Below are 24,089 nucleotides of genomic sequence, written 5' to 3' on the forward strand. Positions count from 1 at the left end.
GGTATATTTATTCTCTCCCTCGCCCTCCCATTGCGGCCTCTGGGAGAGTGATGAGTGAGAACACGCTGTCCAGAAGGATGGGTGTGTTGGGAGTCCTTATTAGCAGACTTATTCCAGAGAATTAAGCCCTAATTTCATAAAAGGGCAAAGAGAGTGGCTACAGCTGTGGGAGAAGCAGACCAGCTTTGTGTGTTGTTTGCAAACAGGACAAGAAGTCCTGCTCCCAGACTGCTGGTGCTGCCCATTATTGTATTACGACCAATAATTGTAGTAACTCCTTACTTTTTAAAACAAAAATTACAAAGTAATTCACAAGCAGCCCCTCCTGCCTCCTTGCGCTATCACTTGTTCCTTGGCTTGTTTTGTTTTTGTGCTTGGGCAGGGCTTTACAATGTTCCTGATCTTCTTCTATGTCACCTTTTGGCAACCCCGCTGCACGGTTTGCCTCTGCAACGCCTGTCATTGTTTCTCTCTGAATTAATTGCTGTGTGTAATTGCGACCTGCCGCAGGACGCTGCCTTGCTCTATTAAAAAGAGCGATGCTAATGAAGAACATTGGGTACCACGTTACAGGAGAGCAAGGCTCGACTCACTGGGACGCGTACTCTGCGTTCTGTTATTGCCAGCCCAGGCAGAAATGGTGTTTCTGTCTCTCGTCAGTCACTGGCTAATGACTGTAATTTTTACTTGCTGAGAAACTCTGGGTATAATGGTCTTTATTAACAGATACAGGAGATGCTACCAGACCTGCATTATGGGCAGAGAGGAAGAAAACAACCTCTGTGTGGAGGCAATTTTATTATTTATTTGTAGCAATAGGAGCGATCCTGAATTAGTGTCACATTCAACAGTGTGGCTAATGAGCAGGGTTGAGCTGGAATACAAGCAAACCTATTAACAACAGCAAACTGCAGAGATGATGCCTGGGCCTGCAAACCCCCACAGCAAACAGAAGATCTCGGTCAGCGCGTCGGGCTGTGTTTGTGTGCTGATGTGTTTGCATCTTGAGATGCTTCTGCTTGTGAATCACCTCCAGCCCTCCTCCAGTCCCCTTCTCCTTTGCCACCTCCCATTACTCTTGTATGCTGAATGAGCTGGAGCCTCTGATTTGATCTTTAAGACAACAGAGTCTAAGTATCTCCACTCCCATGGGCTATGACTGCTGAAAGAATCACTTCTCTTGAAATAGTGCAGCATCCAGCTTTGGTTTTTGGCTTTGAGTGGCACACCTGCAGGTTGGAGACGTGGTTGGGAATATGGTGACAGAGCTGGGTGCTGCACTGCAACACAGGTCATGTGGGAGAGCAGGAAGCCATAGCGTTAGCTGACATCTCCAGGGCAGCTCTATAGCAGTGTCTTTGCAATTAATCAGAGGCCTCAAAAATGTCAGAGCCGTTAGCTGACCTCAATCTTCTTTTACCTGGAACCAGAGAAGGCTTGTCTCAGCCTGCTAAGAGGATATTTCTTACACAGGATGCATTTGCTGAAGGCTGTCCACTTTTATTCCATCTGGAATAACTGGGTTTAATCCGACTGGTCTTATTTGCAGCTGTTACAGAGGTTTAAACTGCAGGTTTGCAGCAATGATTGGAAAGCTTTGGAAAGCAGAGTGGATGCTTTGTGACAAAGATAGAAAGCTTTGTGCCCCCATCTAAAACCAAACCCAAGGCACTGAAATCTGCAGCGACTTCAGAATGACTTGACCTCAGCACCGTGGGTCAGCTGTGATCCAGGGCCTGATTTGGAAACAAGACAGCAGAGTGGAGGTGCGAAAATAGAAGGGAAGTCTTAAAAAAGAGACACTGACTGCCTCGTAACGTGGCATTTGTACTGAGAGCTTGCTGACAGCGTGGTGCAGCACAGAGCTTCTCTTTACATATCGATGCCAGATCAAACATCGTCAGTGCTATTGTTGGAGTGCTTTGTTTAAAAATGGGTCTTCTGGGCAGATGGCCGGGTTCAGAGCAGCGTCTGTGTGTATAGCACTTCAGGCACCTTCCCCTGCTTTGCTTACTTATTGCTGCGGGAGTATGAGCAACAGAAAAAAAAACAAGCAAGTACAGGATGTGAGATGGGCAGAACAGTCTCAGTCATCGAGAGATCGACGTGCACCTTTGCTTCCAGTCAGCTTGGGAAGGTGCCTGCTTGACAGAGTGCCTGAGCAAAGTCAGACCTGTTTTTTTCTCAGGAAAAATGCTCCAAAAAATGTATGAAAATATGAGATGTGTGGTTTTCTGGCTCAGGTTGAGTGTGAGCCAAGACATCTGAGCGCAGAAGATGTGAAAAATAAAATGTGCAAAATCCCATCAGGGAAAACGCTTCCTCATCCTGCGTGCAAGATGCTCATCTGGCACCTGAGCTGCTCACCCGAGATGGGTCCCTGTGGACTCCAGCCCTGTGCACTGGTGCAGGTGCAGCCTTCGCCTGTCGCTCGGAAGCTTATTTTGTTAGGATGCATTTTCAGTGTTGGGCCATCCACACCCCATCCCGGGCTGGGAATGGAAGGGCCTCCCACAGCCCATGCTGAGCTCTGGAGAAGTCATTATTTCACAACTGCTTTTTCCATAGGCTGTGTTGGCCAGCAGAACCCGTTAGGGCCGTGCAGTGTGAGCCCTGCGTGGGCTTGAGGAGCTGCTGGTTAGGGCTCCAGATGCCCACTGCCAGAATTAATTAACTCAGCTCACCCTGGGTTATGCAAAATCACCTGCCTTCAGCTTCCAGCTCCTCGGACATAAATCATGAGCTCCTTGCCTTGAGGAGAAGCTGTTCAGATTTTGTGTTGGAAATTGCTAGCAAGTACAACCCATATTCCATGTCGGTTTTGTTTTTATTGAAGAGGAGAGGATATGGCTCATGGAACATTTGCAGACCCAGGCTGCCTCGGTGTTCGTTAAGTAGGGGCTTGTTTTTATTGCAGTCAGCTAATGAGATGGTACTTTGACAAATCACATAAACACTATTAGACAAATGAAATTTATTATCTAACTGTTTATCATGAGTGGATTCAAGGTAAAGACTCGTGTGGAGGTAATCTCAAGGGACAGCTTTGAGGTAAAGCATACCCAGTCCTTATGAAACCCTTATCTGTTTACCTGCCGACTCGTTTTCTTTCCCCATCTCAAGGCCGTTAGCTGAGGTGACCTGTGCCATTTCAGTCCAATTACTTTCACTGGAGAAGGATGTGGGCTTTTTTTCTAAGCTAAACTCATCCATGCTTGAGACAATCTGGGTTTCCATAGAACTCATTTTTCCAATTCTAAATAAACAGTCACTCTACTCTTCTCCCTATGTGTCAGAGTCCTCAGACTGGATCCCGTTGACCCCTCGTCTGCAGCACGCTGGCTTCTTCGGGGAAGAGCTGCTACAAGAAGCACTTCAGCACTGATTTCTTCCTCTTAACTCCCCCGTTTCAGCAACGGCTTTGTCACAGTGGCACAGATGAGTCCCACAGCTCCGCAATGCCTATGCTGCCAGAGAGGAGGTGTCCTCAAAGCCACTGATCTCCCCACATCACCAAGGCTGGGTGGGCTTTGGAAGGAAGCCTGGCCTTCTTTTAGCTTCTCAATATTTATCTTCTTGAGCCCGTGGGTGCTCTCATTTTATGCAGCCTTTCATGCTTTCCACATGCATTTTTGTCCTCCGTGAAGCTATCTGTCACCTGTGCTCACAGCCATGCTGCTCCAGCTGGCTGTTCTCACACCGCAGTGTCTTTATGCAGCCAATCCACATACCACGTCGTCTTTCCTAAACCCCGCTGTTGTTTCTTTTGGCAAGAACAAACAACAAATCCCCACACCCAAGGCCCATGAAAGGCAATGGAAAAGTCTTCTTGAGTCGAACCAATGTCTTCCTTTTGAAGCTCTGGCAGACACGGATCAGCTAAGCCTTTCCACTTGGCTGTGCCTTGCTGACAGCTGTTATTACCATCGTACAGATTGGGAAAGTGAGAAAACTGACTGCTGCAGCCTCCCAGGGTGGCCTTGGGACTTGTGTCAGGACTCAGGGAGCCCAACACCCTCAGGCTCTGCCCCTGCCCATGCCCTCCTCTGACTCTGTGTGGCGCAAGCTGTCACCCACTGTCTCCATCGTCTGCTGCTCGTTACTCCAGGACTGCAGCAGCCCCTCTCTGGGAGCCAAAGGCACACTTCTGACCGTGCTGGCTTAACTCTTCACCGAAAACCCAGAGGCTGGTACAGCACTTCTGCCATTGTTCTCTGCCTCAGCTGCAGCATCCTTTGGGAACGGGATGTTGCAAACCCCACTCTGTCGCCACCATGGGTCTGCACTGATCCTGGAGGTACTTTGACACTTGGATTGTGCCTATATCTCATCTCCTCCTGGTGCGTTATCAAAAAAAGGCATTTACAAACCAAGGCTCTGGCTTGTGTTGCTGTATAGCTTCCATGAAACTGTTAACACGGTGCCTGTCTCTTCTAATATCTCTGCAGTGTTTTAATTGCATGGACTGGAAGCTGCTGTTCCAGCACTAAGTGAGGGAACTTTGCAGGGCTTTAATCATTTGCTAAAAAGCTTTCGGGCTCCATTACCATCTCACAGCATTCTGTAATTGAGTGCCTGGGAGTAAAGAAGCCTTCAGAGCAACAGCTCAGATCCTGGATCAGACAGTTCGAAGCTCCGGTGGCTTCCCTCAGTGCAGGAGGATGCAACTAAATGACATTAAGCTCTGTGAGGTGATGGCAGGAGGCAGTGGGGCAGAAAGGGGCCTCACAGCTGCTCTCAAGAACCAGCTTCTCCTCCTCTTTCTGCAAAGCATCCATTCGGGGACAGCTCAGCAGGTGCAAGCGGGCAGTGCAGCTTGGCACGTGGCATTCAGTCTGCTGAGCAGTGCCAGTGGTGGAGCACAGCTGAGAACTGGTGGCTAATAGCATACAAGAGGTGGATGCGGGATGCATGAAGACCCAGCCTGCTAATGGCTATGGGAAGGAGGACATCCGTTGTTCATCAGTGGTGCAGGGACAGCAATCCTCGCTATCACCACCACGGCTGCACGGGGAACATGACTGAGGGGAGGTGACTGCTAATTGCTGCAGCGAGTCAAGGGCTGTTTAAGCAGCTAATTAATTCCTCCTAATCAGCCCTTGATCTGTTGAAAACTGCATGGCATTATCTCTTCTGCTGCAACACCTTGATAATTCCTGTCTTGAATGGCCTTCACGGAGAACATATTTAAATAAACTCAATAGAGATTTCAGACAGATAGCAACTATAATTACCAGCTTGTACAAATTAAACCATGGTTTGTTCTGTTCTTTTTCTCCTGCTTTCGCTGCCCAGAGCTCCTGCTAATCATGTTCTTGCTGCCAGTGGCACGCGGGTCCCCAGGGCGTTGCTGCGCGTGCCTTTGGAAAGCCTGCACCATGCCCAGTGCTGGGGTGGGCAGATGGGGCTGCACGTGGGCATCCAGCATCCTCACCGTGCTGCTCCTGAGCTGGGATGACAGGGATTTTGGGAAGGGATGCAGCAGCCTGGTGATGGAAATACCACATGTGGAAGGCAGCATGGTGCTCCCCAGCATCAGCCCTGCCTGCTTTCCCCCTCCTACTTCTGCTGAGGTTTTAACCTGAGGTTTTCTCCCCTTGGAGCTGCAGGACCACTCAGATATGTGCCTCAAGGAGCCCACATCGGAGCTTACAGCTTGAACAAGCAGTGCTGCCTTCCCAGCACTCAGCAATAAACCATCTGCACCGAGCGCGCGGTTTGTTAGGAAGGATAAGGTCAGGCCACACTCATTTCCTCTGCGGTCACTTGGGACAGCCATAGATGCTGCCTGCTCTGGCATTTGGCAAAGGTCAGCCAGCCCCAGTGTTGCCAGGCATGCAGTGTGTGCATTTACATTGAGCCTGCTCAGTTATTCCTGCCCTGCCTCATTGCACCCTCCCTGTTCCATGTAACGCCTGTAAGTGCCTTAGTCAGAGTTTGGGTGCTCAGGCGTATCTATTTTCTCCCATTTTTTAGACAAATGCAATAACTGCAAGCAAGGTCATTTTCTGGCACCCAGGCTGTGACAGAGAGTGGAGAACGTCATGCTGGTTTAATGAGGGAAAATGGATTTTTCATAGCAGGGGAACAGTTCTGTTCCCATGATCTCTAAAGGTGAAATAGGAGTACCGTCACATTTCCTGCCCTCTCCTCGCTCTGTGAGCTGGCAAGGACACATCTACCACTGTAGGAGATGCTCACATGGCGCCAGCGAATGGGCCAGGATTTCCCCTGCCCCAGCACCAGCACAGTGCCCAGTGCTTGGGGCTGCCCAGGGGAGCTCAGACAGAAGGGGAATGTTAAAAATTTGCTCAGGTCTCTCTTCTATTAAGGTTTTTTAGTTTGAGCTGAATTGTCCAGGCATCCAGGGCTATGCATGCATATCCTCTTGGATCTGAGGTGCACAGTGCCAGTCAGATGATCTGATTATTCTTCCTCTTGGCTTTTCACAGAATGTTTGAGTCCTGTATTTCTTGGTGGGTTGTTTCCTGGGCCCTACGTGATGGAAAATACTGTGAGACAAGGTACAAGGGAGGCACCTCCGGTTCATTGTCATAGAATCATAGGTTGGAAGGGACCGTGAAAATCATCTAGAAAGACCACTAGGTCATCTCAACCAGCCACTGACCCATCACCATCATGCCCTAAACCATGTCCCAGAGTGCTACATCAACCACAGAATAATAGAAGCATAGAGCATAGCATCATAGTCGTATTTTAGCCCAGAACAGTTCACTCACTCTGTGCCAACAGGGCAGAAGCATCCCCAGAGGCAGGCAGAGCCCTCCGATGCCTCAGTTTCCCTTTGTGAAAGAGAGCTGCTAATCCTTCCCAGGCACTCCACATGCCTAAATTCACCAGAGCCCACACGGTGTTCTGATGCTATGGCAATGGGGCAGCGTGAGGACAAGACCAGCTGATTAGCATTGAGATGCAGCAGTGAGCCTTTGGGGTATCTGGTTTCATTCCCTACCTCTGGGGCAAGCCGGATATAGAAAGGGAGTCATGCAAAACAGAGCAAAGTCTCTATTTCAAAGCTGGGGTTGAGCAAATTAAAATGTAACGTGTTCAAAAGCTCACTTCCTTGGATGGCAGACAAAAAAAAATCAATTTCCTTGAAACAAATACTAAATATTAATGAGAGGATATGGTCTGCCATGCACAGAAAGCTGTAAAGAGCAGTTCCCGTTGATCAACTGCAGAGGAGAGCTCCTGAGATGAAATTGGTTTTCGAGCAGATATTTGTGGCCTGTCTCAAGGCGGCTCAGGAAGGTTTACCCACCCAAAAAAAGAACAAGAAACTCAGAACATTGCCTTCTTGGTATCAGGGCAGCCACTGGGGATGTGTGCCTGTGCTTTCATTTTTGTTTTCACGTTAGCCCAAGCGGCTGGGGAGATGGCTGGGTTGGTGTGCACAGCAATCGACACGGCGTTACGTGGGCAGGGAATGATGCCCAGGGAGGTGGAAAATGCCAAAAGCAGGGCATGGGACCCAGCAGCACAGCCAGTTCTGCAACCATGTCTGCTCGCTGAATTATTTCTATAATGAGCATTGGGGAAACATTCAGCAGTCTCTTACAGCCATCAGCAAGATTCCTAAAGTAAAAGCACAGGCCTTTGAAGAAAGCCTTGGATTTTTCTACTGTTTTGACTCTTGGGTAAGGCAAGAAAGTTGGTATTACTCTGTATCCAAACAAGGAGGCTGGAAAACTGAAAACACTCGGACAGCTGGCACATGGGGCTTCCCATTCTGATGCCAAGATCGCTCAGGTTGCCCAGGCACAGCGCTGGGAGCGTGGGCAGCCAGGCTCAGCCCAGGGAACAGGCACGGCACCGGGAATAGCTGCAGCCGTGGAGGATGCCAAAATCATCTCGTATCCGTCATGCAGTAAATAAAAACACGTTGGCTCATGATTCTGTAAAACCATAACGCCAGCTGCGTAACCGCAGGTTGAACAAGAGCTAATATTAGCCAGCAAACAACTAAAATTAGAAAATCAGAAATTGAGCCAGAACTAATTAGCTGCTCAAGGAACAGAACCAGAACCGGAACAAATTAATTGTTAGGAAGCTGAAATACCAGTGTGGGACCCCTCAGGAGGTCTCCAGGCAGGCTGTTGCTCGGTGGTGAGTCGTGTGTAAGATTCTGGGGTGCTTGGGGAAGAGTCCCAGCTGTGGCAAAGCTGTGGCAGCCCAAGAGGAGGTGATGTGTTGGTGCACAGAGCTGGGACAGCTCCTGAAGGGCTCGGAAATGTTCTTCATCCACTTTGTTTTGTAAACCAGCACTATGGCAAGGGGAATTAACAAGACCACCAGAAGAGCTCTACTCAGCCCCACAGCACTGCCAGCTCCACTCCTGCCGCTGGCTGAGATGCTCTGCAACTCTCCCAACAGCAGCCAGGAGCTGCAGCCATGCAAGCAACGCTAGGATAATTTCCAGGGAATTAAGGAGCTCACATAGATAACGGGCACATGGCTGCATTTCTCATCTGTGACTCAGTCACCTGTATGGTTACTTCTTTTCCTTTCCGAAGCCAGTAACTCACCCCATATTTCTTTTTCCCATCTCGCAGCGTTCAAACAGCAGCTCCCATTTTAGCAGCAGCATGACGCACGGTGTTTTAAATTCAATTTAGAATACAAACTATTTATACCAGCCAGAAAAAGGCAGCGAAGCAGCTCTCTCTGTCATGAGTGGATTTGTAATTTCGGAGCAATCATTGCATAACTAATTGAATCAGCTCTCAGCATGTGAAATCAGTGCCCTGCTTATCGGAGGTTTTCATCTCACTCCCCTCCTGAAGCCAGCAATCCCCCTCTATTTTGTGCTTCTGCATCAGCCTGAGAAGAAGGCAGCACCTGCAAAGCTGCCCTTCTCTGCTCGCTGCTTAAATGAAGCCAATAGATTACCAAATGCACTCAGAATAGCTGTATTATGGGTGCTCCCCAGAGCTGCCCATGCGAGGGGCTGAAGTGTGTCTGAAGCTAATGAAGAGCCAACCATGTCTGAGAAGCAAATTGATGTTCAGCCATTCCCCCGACTCCTGCCTCTCGCTCCATTGCCTGGGTGTGCTTGGATTGGCTTGAATTCAGGGTCTGATCTAAACCATAGAATCACAGAATTATAGTATGGCTGAGGTTGGAAGAGACCTTAAAGACCACCTAGTTCCAGACTCCCACTCATGGACAGGGTTCCATCCACCAAATCAAGCTGCTCAGGGCCCCCATCCAACCAGGCCTTGAGCACATCCAGGGATGGGGCACGTACAGGAATGGGGCACATACAGCTTCTCCGAGAGAAGGGGGGCCACAGTGCAGGATCTGAAAATGAAACCTAGAAGAGGCAATAAATATACCCACAGCATTCCGAGGGATACAGACAGGCAGAAAAGTTAGTCATGTAAAGACTTTGGTCTGCTTTGGGGTGAAGATCCCAACTGTGGTGACCTGGGTGGATGCAGACCTCCAGTTTTGGGGAGCAGTTCCAGCCACCTCCATGCAGCAGTATCTTGGGGTGTGAAGGGCACCTCAGTTTGGGCAGGAGGCCATCAGCTTCTGCTTCTCTGTAAAACCTGGAGCTCTTTTGGAAGTAGGCTGGGAGGAATTACCCCTGTCAGGTGTGCTCCCACAGCTGGATGTAGATCACAGAGCCTGGAAAAACAAAGCAGGGTGTCCATCACCTGCTCTGGGGTCTGTTTTTCTTCTTCCTTGCAGGAGCCTGGGACTCTTCCAGTGGCTCTGGACATCCTCGGCAGTGCTCTCAGCCTGTTAAACAAGACAGGGAACCCCTGAGGTTGATGTGAAGCAGGCTTTCTGAGAGCCAGTGCTCAGTGCTGCTGGCTTGTATGCTGGACAGGGAGATGTTGGCACAGTTAGAACCAGGCTTTCCTCCCAGGCTCCATTTAAGCCACATCAAGTCAGTGATCCCTGCTTGCTTCTCACCCAAAGCCATGGAGACAGTGCTCTCCGAGCAGCAGTGGGGCTGTGCACCTCCAACCACCTCTTCTGTTCTCTGTTGTCTCTCCAGGTAGCAAGATGGGAACACAAAACACGGGCACTCAGCCGAGGCTTCGGCTCTCCACGCACCGCCTGCTACTGCCTGGGCGCTGTTATCCTGCTGCTCAACTGCGTGCGCAGCCACTGGTAAGGAGCTCACTCTACTGCTATGCATAAATGCAAAGAAGTGCATCTGCAAGGCAGGGTGATGAGGGACATCTGCTCTGCAGTGTTGTATCCAGCCTGTCTATCAGCCTTATGTGCTGTTGGTTTATGCCTTCAGCCAGATTTATTCCAGGATTTGGAGTTCTGCTGGCAAGCAGAGGGGTGAGATGGGGTGGCTGTGTTCAGGAGAGCAAACCATCAGCATCAGCAGCCATCAGACACCACAGGTTTTCTTGTCCCTCTCTCAGGGTTGTTTCCCCTGCCCTGTGTGCAGTCCAGGTGGCAGGAAGGCTGTTGGCACAGCACGGATCATATGTAACAGCAAAATCTTTTAATTTTCTCGTGGAAACTATAAACAAAATTAAACCTGTTTTTAAGAAGCTGCAGTTTCCTGAGCAGAAGAGTGGGATTATCTGTGCACTTAGCAAGCAGTCTCTTTAAACTCTTATCTGTGATCTGTTTAAATACTACCTGTGCTAGCTAATAGTGTTGTATGACTGATGCACTGTACACCATGGGAATACGCCTTTTGACGTTCTAAGTGCAGCAAAGAGGTTTACTGCAGAAGATTTCCTCAATGCCAGCAATTTATCTGTGATCTGATAGGCTTTATCTTCAACGCTGTTAGAAGAGACAGACTCTACTAAATTTCCAGATTCAATTATGCCAGGGTCAGAGCTAATGGGTTGTTTAGTACTTCAGGTAATTTCCCAGGCACCGAGATCTCAGGTTGGAATTTGCACATGTAGTTAAGAGCTTTGCCTTCCTGGAAGTGACACCGAGACCTGCTCTTGCCCTTCTGCATTTGTCACAGCTACTGCTCATTGCAGAAGCCGTAAGAAAGCCTGGAATGAATGTGGCCATAATTGAGTTCAGGCATTGCAGAGGGCATGTGTGTGCTCTGCTCGTGTCTCAGTGACATTGTGTGCTAGGATTTGGTTGGAGTATGTCTCAGCAATCTCTTGCACAGATGACATAGCTGCTTGTTGTCTGGGAAGCAATGCAAAGCTTTGTGCCTAGCCTTTAATTAAAAACACAGCTGTAGAAGGGGCAGCCTCTGCTCCCGGTGATCCTGCCGAGCTCCAGGGTCACCATGTGGCACTGATAGGGCATGGCTGGGAGGGACAAAGAGGCTGACCTGTCCCAACATTGTACCTCACACTATTCAAACAAGGCAAGTCCTTGCCAGTGGGAGCAATGGAATGATTTCAAGATGAGCATTGGATCTGCAGCTGCTGGAGATGGCCTGAGAAACACCTGGACAACGCACTGCCTCCATGCCCAGCTCAGCCTGCCCACTACACTGCATCCCAAAGCTCCAAATCAGCCTTTGAAACTCCTCTCTGTATGCTTTGAGGGTGTTTTTGTTGGGTAGGGGCTGCAGGTTGGCATCCTGGCCAGAAGCCCCTGTTGCAGGGCCACATGGCTGCTTTGCCCCATGCTCCATGCAAGGGGCCCCTCCTCCGTCCTGTCCCCACTTCAGCGCCATGACAGTCTCCAGTTTCCCTCCAGATGGATACCTCAGTTGGAAGAGGAGGGATATCCTATGCTTGTTAAGCAGGTGGGTGTTTCCCCGTTCTGAACTTTTTTATCAGCCTTGGTGAGTTTCTGAGAAATAATCCAGAACGACCTGTGACCAGCGAGGACAAGCTTAGTCAACGGCACAAGACAGGCTTCTTTAATTGCTTTGGTGTGATGATGACTTTCACAACAATCGAGTTCTTTCTACAAGAAGCCAGGAATTTCCACCAGCAAGTCCCTTATCAGCGAAAACACCTCCTGAACTTTTGAACCATTTATCTGCACCATTCATTACCCAAACAACAATTAACCTCAAACAGTTTATGACTGTTTGACATAGGTTGTGACAACCCTTAAGGTCCTCTGTGTCACTCTCTCCTGCACTGTCCACCCTGTTGACACCACATTGACTGCAAAAAGCCTCTGGTGCTGCCATGCTCCCCTTTGAACGCTTTTGCAAGCTCCCTGGCTCAGAGCAAACACCTGCAGGTGCTTCTGTACACAGGGAGCTCGTGGACTTCCCATTTTCAGGATGTTGGGGCGTTTGTCTGAGCTATAAGGCAACAGCCACACACATGTGGAGGACGTTGCAGATGCAGAGCAGAGCTCTCAGGGAAGCCGGTGGTGTGTTGGCCTTCTGTCCAAGTGAGCTCCATGAAGGCTGAGCAAGGGCAGTGCCTTTGGCACCATGCTCTGTCTGCTCAAGAGAAAGAATCTACCCTAAGGTAGGTCTTTGCCCAGGGAAGGGATGTACGCCACTCCCTGGCGTTGTTGCTCAGCTTTACGCTCAGTGCTGTATACTTCCTGGCTCTTGTGTCAAAACAGAGGTGGTGTAAATGGCACTGACAGAGTGCTTTGTGCAGAAATGACTGTGCTCTGATGAGAATTGAGCCTAAAGCAGCCAAAGTCACCTCCAACATTGTCCAGGAAAAGCCCCAGGTGGCCCAAAGCACTCCCAGGTGCCACTGCCAGGCAGGGGAATAAGCTGCTGCTAAACAGTGTGACCTAAATAACTGACAGTGGTGCAAGCAAAAAAGCAAAGTCATTACTGGCAAAAGAAGCTGTGAAGATGATGACCAGGCTGAAAATTGCTGATGCTACTGGTAGGACTATTTCAGCATTTGTTTCTTTAATGAACAAGGTCTTTTGTTGCAGTGTGCATGCGGCACTGTTTGCTGCTGGGCTCCACTGGATGGGTTCACCCCCGTTGCCTGCTATTGCCACAAGGAACAAAGCCTTCAGCACAAGGACGTCCTGCACCTCTGCTGCTTCCCGCTGCCTCCTGCCCCTGGCCCAGTTCTGCCCCAATTGCACTTGCCCAGTTTCCAGGCTGATTTTTGGGATCATTAAAGGGAGCATCGCAGCAGCGACCCAGTTTGCTTGATGAGGTCTTTGCCCTCCTTTATGGGAAAGGGATTACAAAATGTGGTCACTGTGAGCCACATTTTGATGGAGGCCTGGAGCTGCTCTCTCCGTATGGCAGCACTTCCAGGCTTGCTTCATGCTTCATGTGACTTTTTGGGACGTACTTAGGCTGCATGGCAAGCTTTCTGGTGTTGCAGTCATCTCTTAACTAAATGAACGCCTGCTTCTACAAACTTGGCTGGTGCCTCCAGTACCCACAGCACATTTGTCTCACCCTGGTGCCCAACACACCACGGGTTAAAACCACTTCCACCTGTCTGACGTCCCCATCCCCACACTGCAGGACCATTTTGTGGGTGTTTTTCCAGTTCATGTACTTTATTCCCACGCAGCAGCACCTCCTGCGTAGCAACAGATGAGTGTCTGAGCGCGTGCCTCTCTGTTTCGGGAAGGGTGGGCCAAACAGTGCCTGTTGCCTTGGCTCCCTGGTGCAAAGCCAGCCAATGTACACAACTGTGGTGGCCACGGGCTGTTTGCAGCCCTCAGGAATTGGCCAAATCTGCTGCTTTGGTGGATTTGGGTTTTACACCTGTGCCACTCACACTGGAAAGCTGGCAGATTCTCATAGGGAGATGTTGGAGGAAGCATCATGCCCTCCTCAGAACTGGGGGCACACACCCCCCCAGACACAGGCACCTTTATGCCAGCAGCCAGGGGTGTGATTAAAGTAGGTCACAGCCCATCTATCTGTGCCCTGTAAGAGAGGAGCTCCTCACCATGGCAATCGCTCCGCTCGGCGCACAAAGCATTTCCAGGTACTGGGACAAAGCATGGCTCTAATTGAGGTCCTCTTGGGCGCTGAGCCGGGACACAGCCGTGAGATGTAGCCAGAAATACAGGCTGCAATGAATGTGACTCAGAGGCACATGGCAAAGGGAACGGCTGCATGACATGGAAGGAGACAGCCTCCGCCTCTTCCTCCTGTGCCAGGAGGGTGAGCCTCAGAGCCGCCGTGCTCCCCTGCCACCCAGGAGCAGTCACAGATGCCAGAATAATTGCTGTCTCTGACAGCTCCATGCTGCTTGTCGTGGCCCCGGCATCATAAATGCTTAAAAGGTTTATTTACCAATCCTGAAAACTCCAGTGTGCATCATGTTTAATGCAAATAGAATGTGTGTTTAGGAAGATATAAAGCATCACTCGAGGGAAAGGCAGTCCATTATCTGCATGCAAACACCTCCCTCTCTAGCTGTAAGCTGAACAGCAGGGGACTAAGTGGGACATGTTGATGAGGGCAGCTAGTGCAGCCATACCAAAAAAAGGGGGAATGGGATCATCTGGAGCGGGGAAGATGTCTTTGCCAAAGCAAACCCCCATCACAGATTGGTTGCAAAGCTGATTTGTGGTCATCTCATTCGTGTCACCTTTGTTCTTCTTGTGCTCCAAAGCCAAGCAGGGTCATGAGCATAGGAAAGGGAAGGCTCAGAGATGCGTAATGGCATGATTCCTGATCACCCTGAGCCAAAAACAGCCTCTGAGCAATCACTTCGCACACAAAGCCAGGCTGTGCTGATAGCGGGGATGCAGGCTTGGGCTTCGTCATAGGGGACACTTGTGTCACTTAGTAATAAATACCAGGGATGTCATGAAAAGGGATGTGAGGCTGCTGCGGCTTCACGATAAGGCAGGATGGCACGTTTCCGTCAGCATTGATTTTAAGCTGAACCAAACTGAAGCTGGTGAGCGGAGGGAGGTGTGCTGGGCACTGCAGCAACTCTCCCAGGCTCTTTCCTGCTCTCTCCCAAGCACATGATATTTATTCTATGTTTTGCTGCTTTGCTCCAGTCCAAAGTGAAGATGAAGCATCTTGCTGTGGGGCCTAAAAGCTTCCAGAGAGCAGTAAATCTTATAGGAAAGAGCTCCAAGGAGAACAAAAAATATCATCCAAGTTTCTAAAGCATAAGGATGAGGAATCATCCCTGGCTTTGCTCGGTGTGTGCCTTCCATCTGCCTTCTGAGGCTTTGCAAGGTGTGCTTGCAGCCACATCTCTGGCAGGGCTCTCGGCTTCAATTGAGGCAGCAAAGAAAACCGAGGGATTTGCAAGACTCAGAGAGCTGGACGTGAAAAAAAAACCACATCCCAAATGCTGCAGATAACGTCAGAGCACTCAGAGCGTGGTGGAGCAGCCAGGGAAACCACTGGGCTCCTTCCACGTGAAGATCCAGGAGCACGAGGAGGAAAGGCTGTGCCCGGCAGGCAGCAATGGCCAGAGGCAGGAGTGCTGTTATTCCACTTGAATTTCAGTCTCCAGGGTGCCCATTTAAAAAAGAAAAAAAAAAAAAAAAAAGCTCCAAGTTTCCTACCTCGTGTGTCAGACATATGTGGAGAGATCCTGCATACAGCACTGTGGACCTGTTATCTCGCTGTTATTAATGAGCATTTCTTAATCACGGAGTTATCCTGTTTGTGGGCATACTGGAGCTGTGCGAGAGGCCAAGCCCTGCTCCTGGGCAAAGTTCAGATGGCCCAAGATGGGGGGGGGGGTCACAATTATTGCACTCACAAATGAGTATTGGGAAGGTCAGACCTGAAGTGCCTCGATGAGAAGCAGTGCTCACACTCCAAAATCTGTGTATCTCGTGTTTTCCTTTCGGTGTTCAAATCCTCCCCCTGCCTGTCAGCCTGCAGCCATGAATCACTCCTGGGCACGTGGTGAACACATGAAGGCTGCAAAATATTTTGGTGGAGGAGAGGAATGGGGGTGGGAGCACGAGATAACCCGGCAGACTGCTCCCAGCCCTCCCAGTGCCGAGGTTCTGCAGCCTCCAGCACTTACATTCAAGGGCATCGTTAGATACTGTAGTGCAGTAGGGCTGATATTTCCAGGAGTCATCAAGGGTTGCAAGTAAAAATAACTTCCCCGGGGCAAGACCCGGCTGCTCACCAGACTTTGTGGCTTCTGCCATCGGGAGCTGGAATAGGTTCAGATGGAAAAAGAGACCCTGAGAAGCGCCCTCCCCAGCCAGCATCCTCTCCCAAAGCTCTGCATCTCCCAGAGGGGTGATGTTAGCAATGAGTCGCTGTTGTAACAGCCCTTGTTGTCTCTCCGACAGCTTCACAGAAGCCATGAAGAGCCAGCCGAAGCTGGAGGGCTTGGACAGCCACTGGGCCTATTACTCAGGCTTGGCCATCATGGCTGTAGGGACCTTGTTTGTCATCTCCAGCTTCTTAGCACTGGGATTCACCGGGACCTTCCTAGGTAAGCACTAAAAATTCAACAGCTGAACCAGAAAGGTCATTTAATCCTCCCAGAGTTGGACTTAATCATCCCTGCAGGTCCCTCCCAACTCGAGATATTCTGTGTCTAATTTTGGTAGGGCAGAACCTCCTGTGAATTTCCTCTTCCTTGTCTTCAGGGTGCGATTAGGTTTGGTCTTGGCTTTGTGATACCAAAGCACGACACAGCCGTGCTGTTACTTTGCACGAGGTGGTCGTGCAGTGATTTTCTACAGCGAGTCTAATCACCTTCTGCATCAAGCCTGAAATGTTAGAAACCAGCTAATGATCTCAGAGATCAAACAACCGACAGAGAAGGCAGCCCAAGGGCAGATCTTGTGAGCAGGTCAGCACCAGCACCAGCACTGCACGGTGGGAAGAGGAGGAGGAAGAGGAGGATGAAGAATTAGGAGCCATCCAGCAGCCTCGTGCTGAGCCCACAGCTGTCCGGCACTTGCTCAGGCACAATCTCACTTGCTCTTCCCCTCTGCAATAAACACAACATTCTCTGACAGATTCTTTTATCTGCCGCTTCATGGCAAAAGGCATTTTCCACTGTGCCTGCTTTCACATTTAGAGCGTAATTCTATTAGCATTGTTGACTTTAGAAACATGCCAGTATGTGTGGAATTCATAAAAATAAAATAGAGACAGGAACAATAAATACCAGAGGAAAGGGGCAGCTCCCGCTGGCTGGAATAATGACAGCTCTAGCTTTGACACTGCATTTAGGCTGTGCTTTTTGCAAGTGCTTTACAAACCAAATTCAATTAGCTCCTGCCGCGTCTCCAGGAAGAAGAGAGGGCGGGAATAAGCCTTCCTGCTTTCAAGTTGAGTTGCAAAGAAATGTGTTGAGTTGGCCAAGCTCCTGCTGCCAGAAACAGATCCCAGTGCTCCTGGACGTGTGCTCTCAACATCGATGCTCCTGGCCCCGTGTTGCATCCCTATCCCCAAGCCACGGGGCAGAACGTACCCACAGTGATGCTGCTTGCATGGAGACGTGTCCGGGAGGCCAGGCAGGGCAGCACCCATCAGCTCGAGCTGGTTGAGCGCTCCTGAAGCACAGCCAGCTCTGGGCTTGCTTACGCAAAGCCTGATTCACTGCCCACGAGGACCCACTGGCCTTGAACCACAGGGGGAAAGCAAACGGGTGAGTCAGGCTCAGCGTAAGCAGGGGCACAACCCCGTGCTCTGAGCACGGAGGAGTTGGGTGCCGGTGGCCTGTAGTGGCACTTGTGCTCATCCCACTGAGTCAGCAGCAAGGAGGGGTCTGCAGGTCTCGGGGGGCTCACGTGGGTGCCGTCTGGCTCAGGACTGTGCTCTCACCGCTCTTTTGCACACACAGCACTGGCGCGGGCAGCGCTGGCACTTCTTGCTGCAGGTGGCAAAGAACTGAGCTTCTTCGGTAAGAAGAGGGCAATGACATCATCCTGATCTTCTCAGTCGACTGAGCTCAAGAGACGTTTTGAGAGAGCAAGAGATTCCCAGGCATTTAATAAACTGACTGAGACAGCATCGGACCTTTCCCTTTTGGGTTTTCTTAAAGCAGTGAGTGCTGGAGAAGGCAGGACAAGGAAATTGCATCAGGGATGCCCATTAGATCCCAGTGGTGCCACTCCCGTTCTCTGCTGTGGCTGGATGCAGCCCATTGCCCTGGCAGCTCTTCTCTCTCCCCTTCTCCCAGCCATGCACTGGCTGGAATTTATTTTGGAGCCATTTGCCTTATTTTCTGACACAGGCAATAATGAATACTTGACTTCCCAAGGGCCGAGGGCTGCACTGCATGCCTGAACCCATCCGTCTGCACCCAAGCGCAGTTCTTTTCACTGACCAAGATTTCAAGCAGATTGCACCTGACCAGACTCCATCAGAGGGTCAAGGTGGACCCAGCAGCTCCAGGTCAGCCCCAGGGGGCTGGTGGGAAGCACTGCTGCAGGATGAAAGGTCTGCAGGCCCTCGCTGCTGCTTGCATTCACTCTGTGCAAACCTCCCCTGCGCCAGCGCCCTTTGGGGAGCAAAGTGTTCCACCCGAAGGCGAGGGCGGGCAGGGGATAATGAACGTTTTGACACAGAAGAAAGCACAGCAATGGGCTGTGGCTTCGGGGGGGCTTTCGAGCAGAACAATCTCCGAGTCGCATTGCCAAGCGACTGTGAGAACATGTCGTGTGAATACCAGGCAATTATCTCACTTAGTGGCCTGTAGTTAAAGCCCAAAAGCATTGTATAATTGGGCAGGCGCTATTTATCCTTGGAAATAAATGTTTTTGCACCACGTGAGGTCAAAGAAATTACACCACGATCCAGGTAATAATAATAACCTTGAACACTTTGCACTCCCATCATGCCTTTTATCTGAATTTCCGAGCACTTTCTCACCATCCATTAATGCTCACCCCCACTGCAGGACGAGAAAGACTGGTATTGTGATCGGTGCACAATGGCACTGGGAGGGATGGAGGAGATTTGCCCAAGGGCAGGGAATGGGCTGGGGACACAACCCATGGCCGTGGGCTGCTCGCTGCGTTACATCGTGTCTTGTGCTGAGGACACAGCAAAATCCTTGCTGGCCTTCGTGGTCTCATTATAAGCCCAAGAAAAGCCAAAGCTCTGCATCCCAGCCCTGTCCCTCCCCCAAAATGCCTCTGCACGCATCTCCTCGCTTGTCATGGAAAGATTGCTCTGAGGTTGATAGGAAGCTGGTTGGAAGCTGACAGTTCTGAAAGCTTTCCTCGTTACAGATGAAAATCACCTATTATCATCATCATCACCGTGCCGATAATTGAGCGTTTTGTAGGCAGAGGTGCTATTTTCTGAAATTCTGAGAAATCCTCTGAACTATGAGATAAGAGTGGCACTGAATGGGGGCATTTGGTGGCGGCGGTCTCAGCTGTACCGTCATGAAACACCATTAGTGTGCACCAGGCTTATTTCCCCATTAGATGTATTTGATCCTGTGCACTCGTTTCCTCATCAAGTGGCTTCAGAGGGCCGATTTTCAAATGAAAAAGCAGAACCAAGCAGTTGGGACCTCGAGAGCTGTGTCCTGATGAGGAATGTAGCTGCCATCGCCTCACCGCAATGCACAAACACACAGCCCTTCCTGGTGGGCAGAGAGCCATTCCCGGAAAAGCTGATGGAGATGGAGTAAATGCAGCCTATTTGCTGCTGTTTTCTCAGCCTGAAAGTCAGCAGCAAAACCCTTTGTTTGCCGTTGCTCTGCCTCCATGGCAGGGATGCCCCATGGCGTTGCATGCTGATCCACCCCACTTCATGGAGCCTAATGAGAACCCCTTTGTTCACCCTACAGGGGATTACTTTGGCATCCTGATGGAGGCAAAAGTGACCTGCTTCCCCTTCAGCATCCTGGATAACCCCATGTACTGGGGCAGCACGGCTGTCTACCTGGGCTGGTCCATCATGTGAGTATGTGCTCCTCTCATGGTACTTGGGGGGGTAAGGTGCTGGCTTGGATCAGCAGCCAAAGAAGCATTTGGTGACGGCAGTGACACAGCTGGGGAGTAAAGCAGCAGGGGAAATGCAGCACGCCCCTGGCTTCTCGCTTCCCAACTATTTTTGCACACGCAAAACCTTTCTCTGTCATAAAAAGACGTGTGGAATTAATTGTCGAAAAATAAATAACGGCCGAGTGCTGGGGAGAGGAAACATCAGCAAACGCTCTGCAGCCAAATGGGGTCCTTGGCAAGCTCTGCACGTGGAAAAATCAACAGCCAGGGCCGAATTCATGCCGGGTGTCGCTCAGCGGGGGCCAGGCATTGATACCAGGGGTTGGTGTGACCCTGTAATTACCTCTGGAAGAAACAAAACAAGCCAGCACACCTCCCCCCCACTGCATGGCGACAGCACTTCCGAAAAACTCCTCGTGATACAACGCAGCTTAATAGCCTGCTTCGGAGGAAATGAATAGGCTGTAATTTAGCAGTAAATGAGCAATATACTCGATTCTGTGTAATAAGTTTTATGTGGTTTTCATTTGATATCGCATTTTATTTATTTGCCTGGGAGTAAAAACCACGGCAGGGTTGTGTCGGGAGCCCGTAGAGTGCTGCTGGACTTTATCACCTGGTGTTTTGCACAGGCCCTGCCACGTGGGACTCCTCTCTTAGACATCAGTGGGAAAACAAAGCACTTTGCCACTTCTCGCCTTCCCAGCCACATGCACAGCATTGCAGTGCTTTCTGGCCCCTGTTAATGAGTAAAGCCTGTGTCACTGAGCCTTGTGTTCGTTCTGCACTTTGACATCCCCCCTGCAGCCGTCAGGGCTCACTGCACGGCACCCTTTGCCTTCCTTGCAGCCCCATGGCAACTGGGTTGGGCCCAAGCGCTGGGAAACAGTGCCCAAGAACTGGGGGACAGGAGCTGCAGGGGACAGGGGCACAGAACCGCATCATGCCACCCCACAAGGAGGTATTTGGATGGAGAGCTCGTAAGGAGGTCCGTATTATTTTACAATCGAGCCATTTCCTAGAATTCCTGCCCAACCAGGTGAGCCCTATCAAGCTGTTTATATTGCAGAAATTCCTCCCTCACCCCCACGACGGAGCAGCTTCATACTGGGTGCACTTCACTTTGGTCTTTAGCCACAGTCCTGGGCAAAAGAAGCTTGAAGCGACTCGAGACAACAACACGATTGCCTCTTTTTCTCATTAAAAGGCTGCCACCATAAAGGGCAGCGAGGCGTGAGCTACAATTGCTGTTGACAAATTGCTGGAGCTGTGCAGGGTGGCACCAGGGCACGGCGTGCCTGGTCTTGTGGGAGCTCCACACAGCCCTGCACACTGTGATGGTGATCGTCTCTCTTCTCTGGAATCTCAGCTTGCGTTTCGGAGTTGTAATGGGGATCCTAGGGCTCTTCTGAGCTCTCCATGGGGCCACAGGGCTTTGAGATGTGGGTCAGAGCCAGCATTCTGGCAGCAGGGATGTGCAGCTGAGCTGTTGGCACACGAGGAGCACAACTTCTGGCTGGTTTTGGACAGGCCTGAAATGTAGAGCATATTTCTTCTCCCTCAGTGATATATTACACCCCATATTGTGGCATCAGAGCCCAAGGATTTGATTCATTTACATCCACAAGGGTACATACTGCGTAATGCAAGCGAGTCTGGCAGCACCCCAGACAGCCTGTGATTAGGACTCCAACATTAAGAGCATCACTTGAGGCCAGAGCGGCTATTTTCTCCTTTCCAGGATGCTGCACATATTCCAGACTCAACTAATGGCAGCTCCTTGGACAAAACAAATGTGTCTGCTGAGCACACAGAGGGCAGCACTTTGGCCCCTTCTGCACACAGCGAGCAACGGGCACAGGGCAGCCAGGGCTCCTTGCTGTGCCTACAGGATGCATAGGGAGGGGTTTCCTCCACACTTGTCATGAAAATGGGAGCAGCAAGCCTACAACAGGAGCAAATACCCCATGTTCAGTGCTCAGGACCAGCAGTGCTGGAAGGGAAGGATGTGAGCACACAAGCATTGTGAAACGTCCGCAGCAGTGTGGAGATGCAGCAATGGCTGGGGACAGACAAACTCTCAAAAAAGCCCCTGGCTGCTACCAGGACCACAAAACCTACCCAGCTGACTCGTCATTGACCCTGCTGCAAAATGAGCTGCTGCCCAAGAAGTAGGTCGAGCTCATAAGAGGAGTGAAACACCAACGTGCTTCTTATTGCTCCAGTCGAGCAGCCTCGTTTTTCCCGAAAGACAAATGGAGCATTAGCTGTCTAGAGATGGCCTTGTGTACTTGTGTGTCTGTGGCAGGGGAAGTGCTTTAACTCATGGCAACAGGCTGTGTAAATCAGAGCAGGCACTGCAGCCAAATGATGCAATTAGAGGTCTTGCTGTCAACAAACAATCATGCAAATTTGTTCTCTCTGATACAAATCAAGGAGGAGACATGACTAAGCATGTAATAGCAGGAGGCTGGGAATGAAGAAGTTGTCCCCTGTTTCCTAATGAGAAAAAAACCTTGTTGTAAAATGGAAGCAGTGGAAAAGTGAAGATTTGTGTGCATCTCTCCAGGAACTGATGTGGCCAGGTACTACCTGATGGCTGCTTTGGGTGGTGTGGGGCTCAGGTCGTTTGGTCTCTCCTTTGAAGGCACTTTTTCCCAGAGGGCTGGTCCCCTGGCATGAGGGTTGCAAGACATTTATCCTCACCAGGGACCAGCTAAGTACATTTTTCTGCTGACAGCCAATTCCTGTCCCCATCAGAGAGCTGAGCTCCAACCAGCAATTAAAGACAAGCAGCAGTGTCCTAATTAAGGGCACGTGCAGCCAGTAGCTGGAGGCATAGGATGCAGAAAGAAGGTTTGGGAGTCTAATGCTAAGCAGTGAACTGGACACAGCCATGCTCCTGGCTGGGGAGACGAGACTGGGACTCTGTGGGGAGTTTGCACATCATGGAGTGCTCTTGGTACCTGGTTTGGAGGCTGCTGGGATCCTGGGGCCTTAGCAATGACCCCACTGCCTTCACCAGCCATTCTTTGCCATCTCTTCCAAACCTTACCATCCCTTCTGTTCTACCCACCCCTTCCATCTCTGCCCATCCCTTCCATCCCTTCCATCTCAGCCTGTGATGGCTCAGCTCACTGTCTACACGACCATACGCTGCTCTGTCTGCCAGGTGCCTCCTGCACCCCGGGTGGCCGTATTTCTGTGCACATCAGGCATTTCCCTTATAGCACTGGCTTGGAGCCGCAGCCGTACGTAAGCAGCTGCTCAGCTATTAAGCAGCCTTATAATCTCAGGACTTAGCATCAAAGCAGAAACTCTCTGAACAGAGACATGAGGGGATCAGACTTGAAAGAAGTTGCCGAAGTAGGCTGGGGAAGAGTCTTTGCCAAGTAACATCTGTCTAAGACAGTTAACATTAAGCACAGAAAAAAAATCCACCTTTTGTTCTCTCCTGTTTAATGAGCGAGAGTGCTCTTGTGGAGCCTAACTCTCATTTCACTTTCTAAAGCAGGTCTTGCATAAGCCCATGTACTCACCTGATCTTTTCCTTCTCTTTCAAAACAGGCATGCAAGCCCAGCTGGCCTTTTGCTGACAGCTGTAGTGGCAATTTCCTACACAATTGCAGTGCTGTACGAGGGGTGAGTAGCTCTGCAAAACTGGAGAGCTTCTAATTATTTCTACCAGCTTTAACTCCCGAGGTTTCGGGGAACTGCAGAAGCAGAGATGTTTTTTCCGATTCATTCAGCGGGGAATAAGGAAAACAGAGAATTGTTTTCCAATTGTTTTGATAATGGGCAGATTCCTTTCTGAAACTATGTGCTGAGTTCTAGGAACATTTGTGCATTTGCTTATTTTTACCAAAATATGTTTCTTTTTTTTCTCTTTCGGATGCCTAATTCTGTCTATATGAAAACAATGAGGAAGGCAGGAAGAGGGCTCGTAGTGGCGTCTGATGGGGTGCAAGGAGAACATTTTGCATCTGTTAATTTCTTGGAAGGGCTTCTCTGATGTTTCACCCCACAGCTGTCCAACAGCCCTGGGTGAAAACAGCCCCAAATGGTCCCAGAAGCGCTGGGAAAGGTCTCTGTGGGAGGTGGGAGGTGGGAGGTGGGAGATGGGAGGTGGGAGGTGGGAGGTGGGAGATGGGAGGTGGGCTTTCCTAGTGTGCAGCACTCATGGTTTCATCTTCCCCCCTTCTTTTGCCCTTCTCCTGTGCCTGCACCCACAGGCCTTTCACGGAGGAAATCTACCGTCAGAAACAGAAGGGAGCAAAGAGCAATTAGCCACAGGTACGTTT

At 50.3% G+C, this 24,089-nt stretch overlaps 1 protein-coding gene across 4 annotated transcripts in view; it reads left to right on the top strand.

The window, feature by feature from the left end:
• PEMT (phosphatidylethanolamine N-methyltransferase) overlaps window positions 1-24,089 on the top strand; it is a 37,432-nt gene that overhangs the window by 11,899 nt on the left and 1,444 nt on the right. For 3 of the 4 annotated variants that reach the window (XM_048961573.1, XM_048961574.1, XM_048961571.1), the window contains exons 3-7: window positions 10,028-10,143; window positions 16,162-16,307; window positions 19,632-19,743; window positions 23,356-23,430; window positions 24,021-24,081. In XM_048961573.1, the coding sequence (XP_048817530.1) occupies window positions 10,028-10,143; window positions 16,162-16,307; window positions 19,632-19,743; window positions 23,356-23,430; window positions 24,021-24,075 (504 nt within the window). In that variant the 3' untranslated portion in view covers window positions 24,076-24,081. The other variant, XM_048961572.1, reaches the window with a different exon arrangement.

The sequence above is a fragment of the Lagopus muta genome, chromosome 15 (assembly GCF_023343835.1).
Source record: "Lagopus muta isolate bLagMut1 chromosome 15, bLagMut1 primary, whole genome shotgun sequence".
Lineage (NCBI taxonomy): Eukaryota > Metazoa > Chordata > Aves > Galliformes > Phasianidae > Lagopus > Lagopus muta.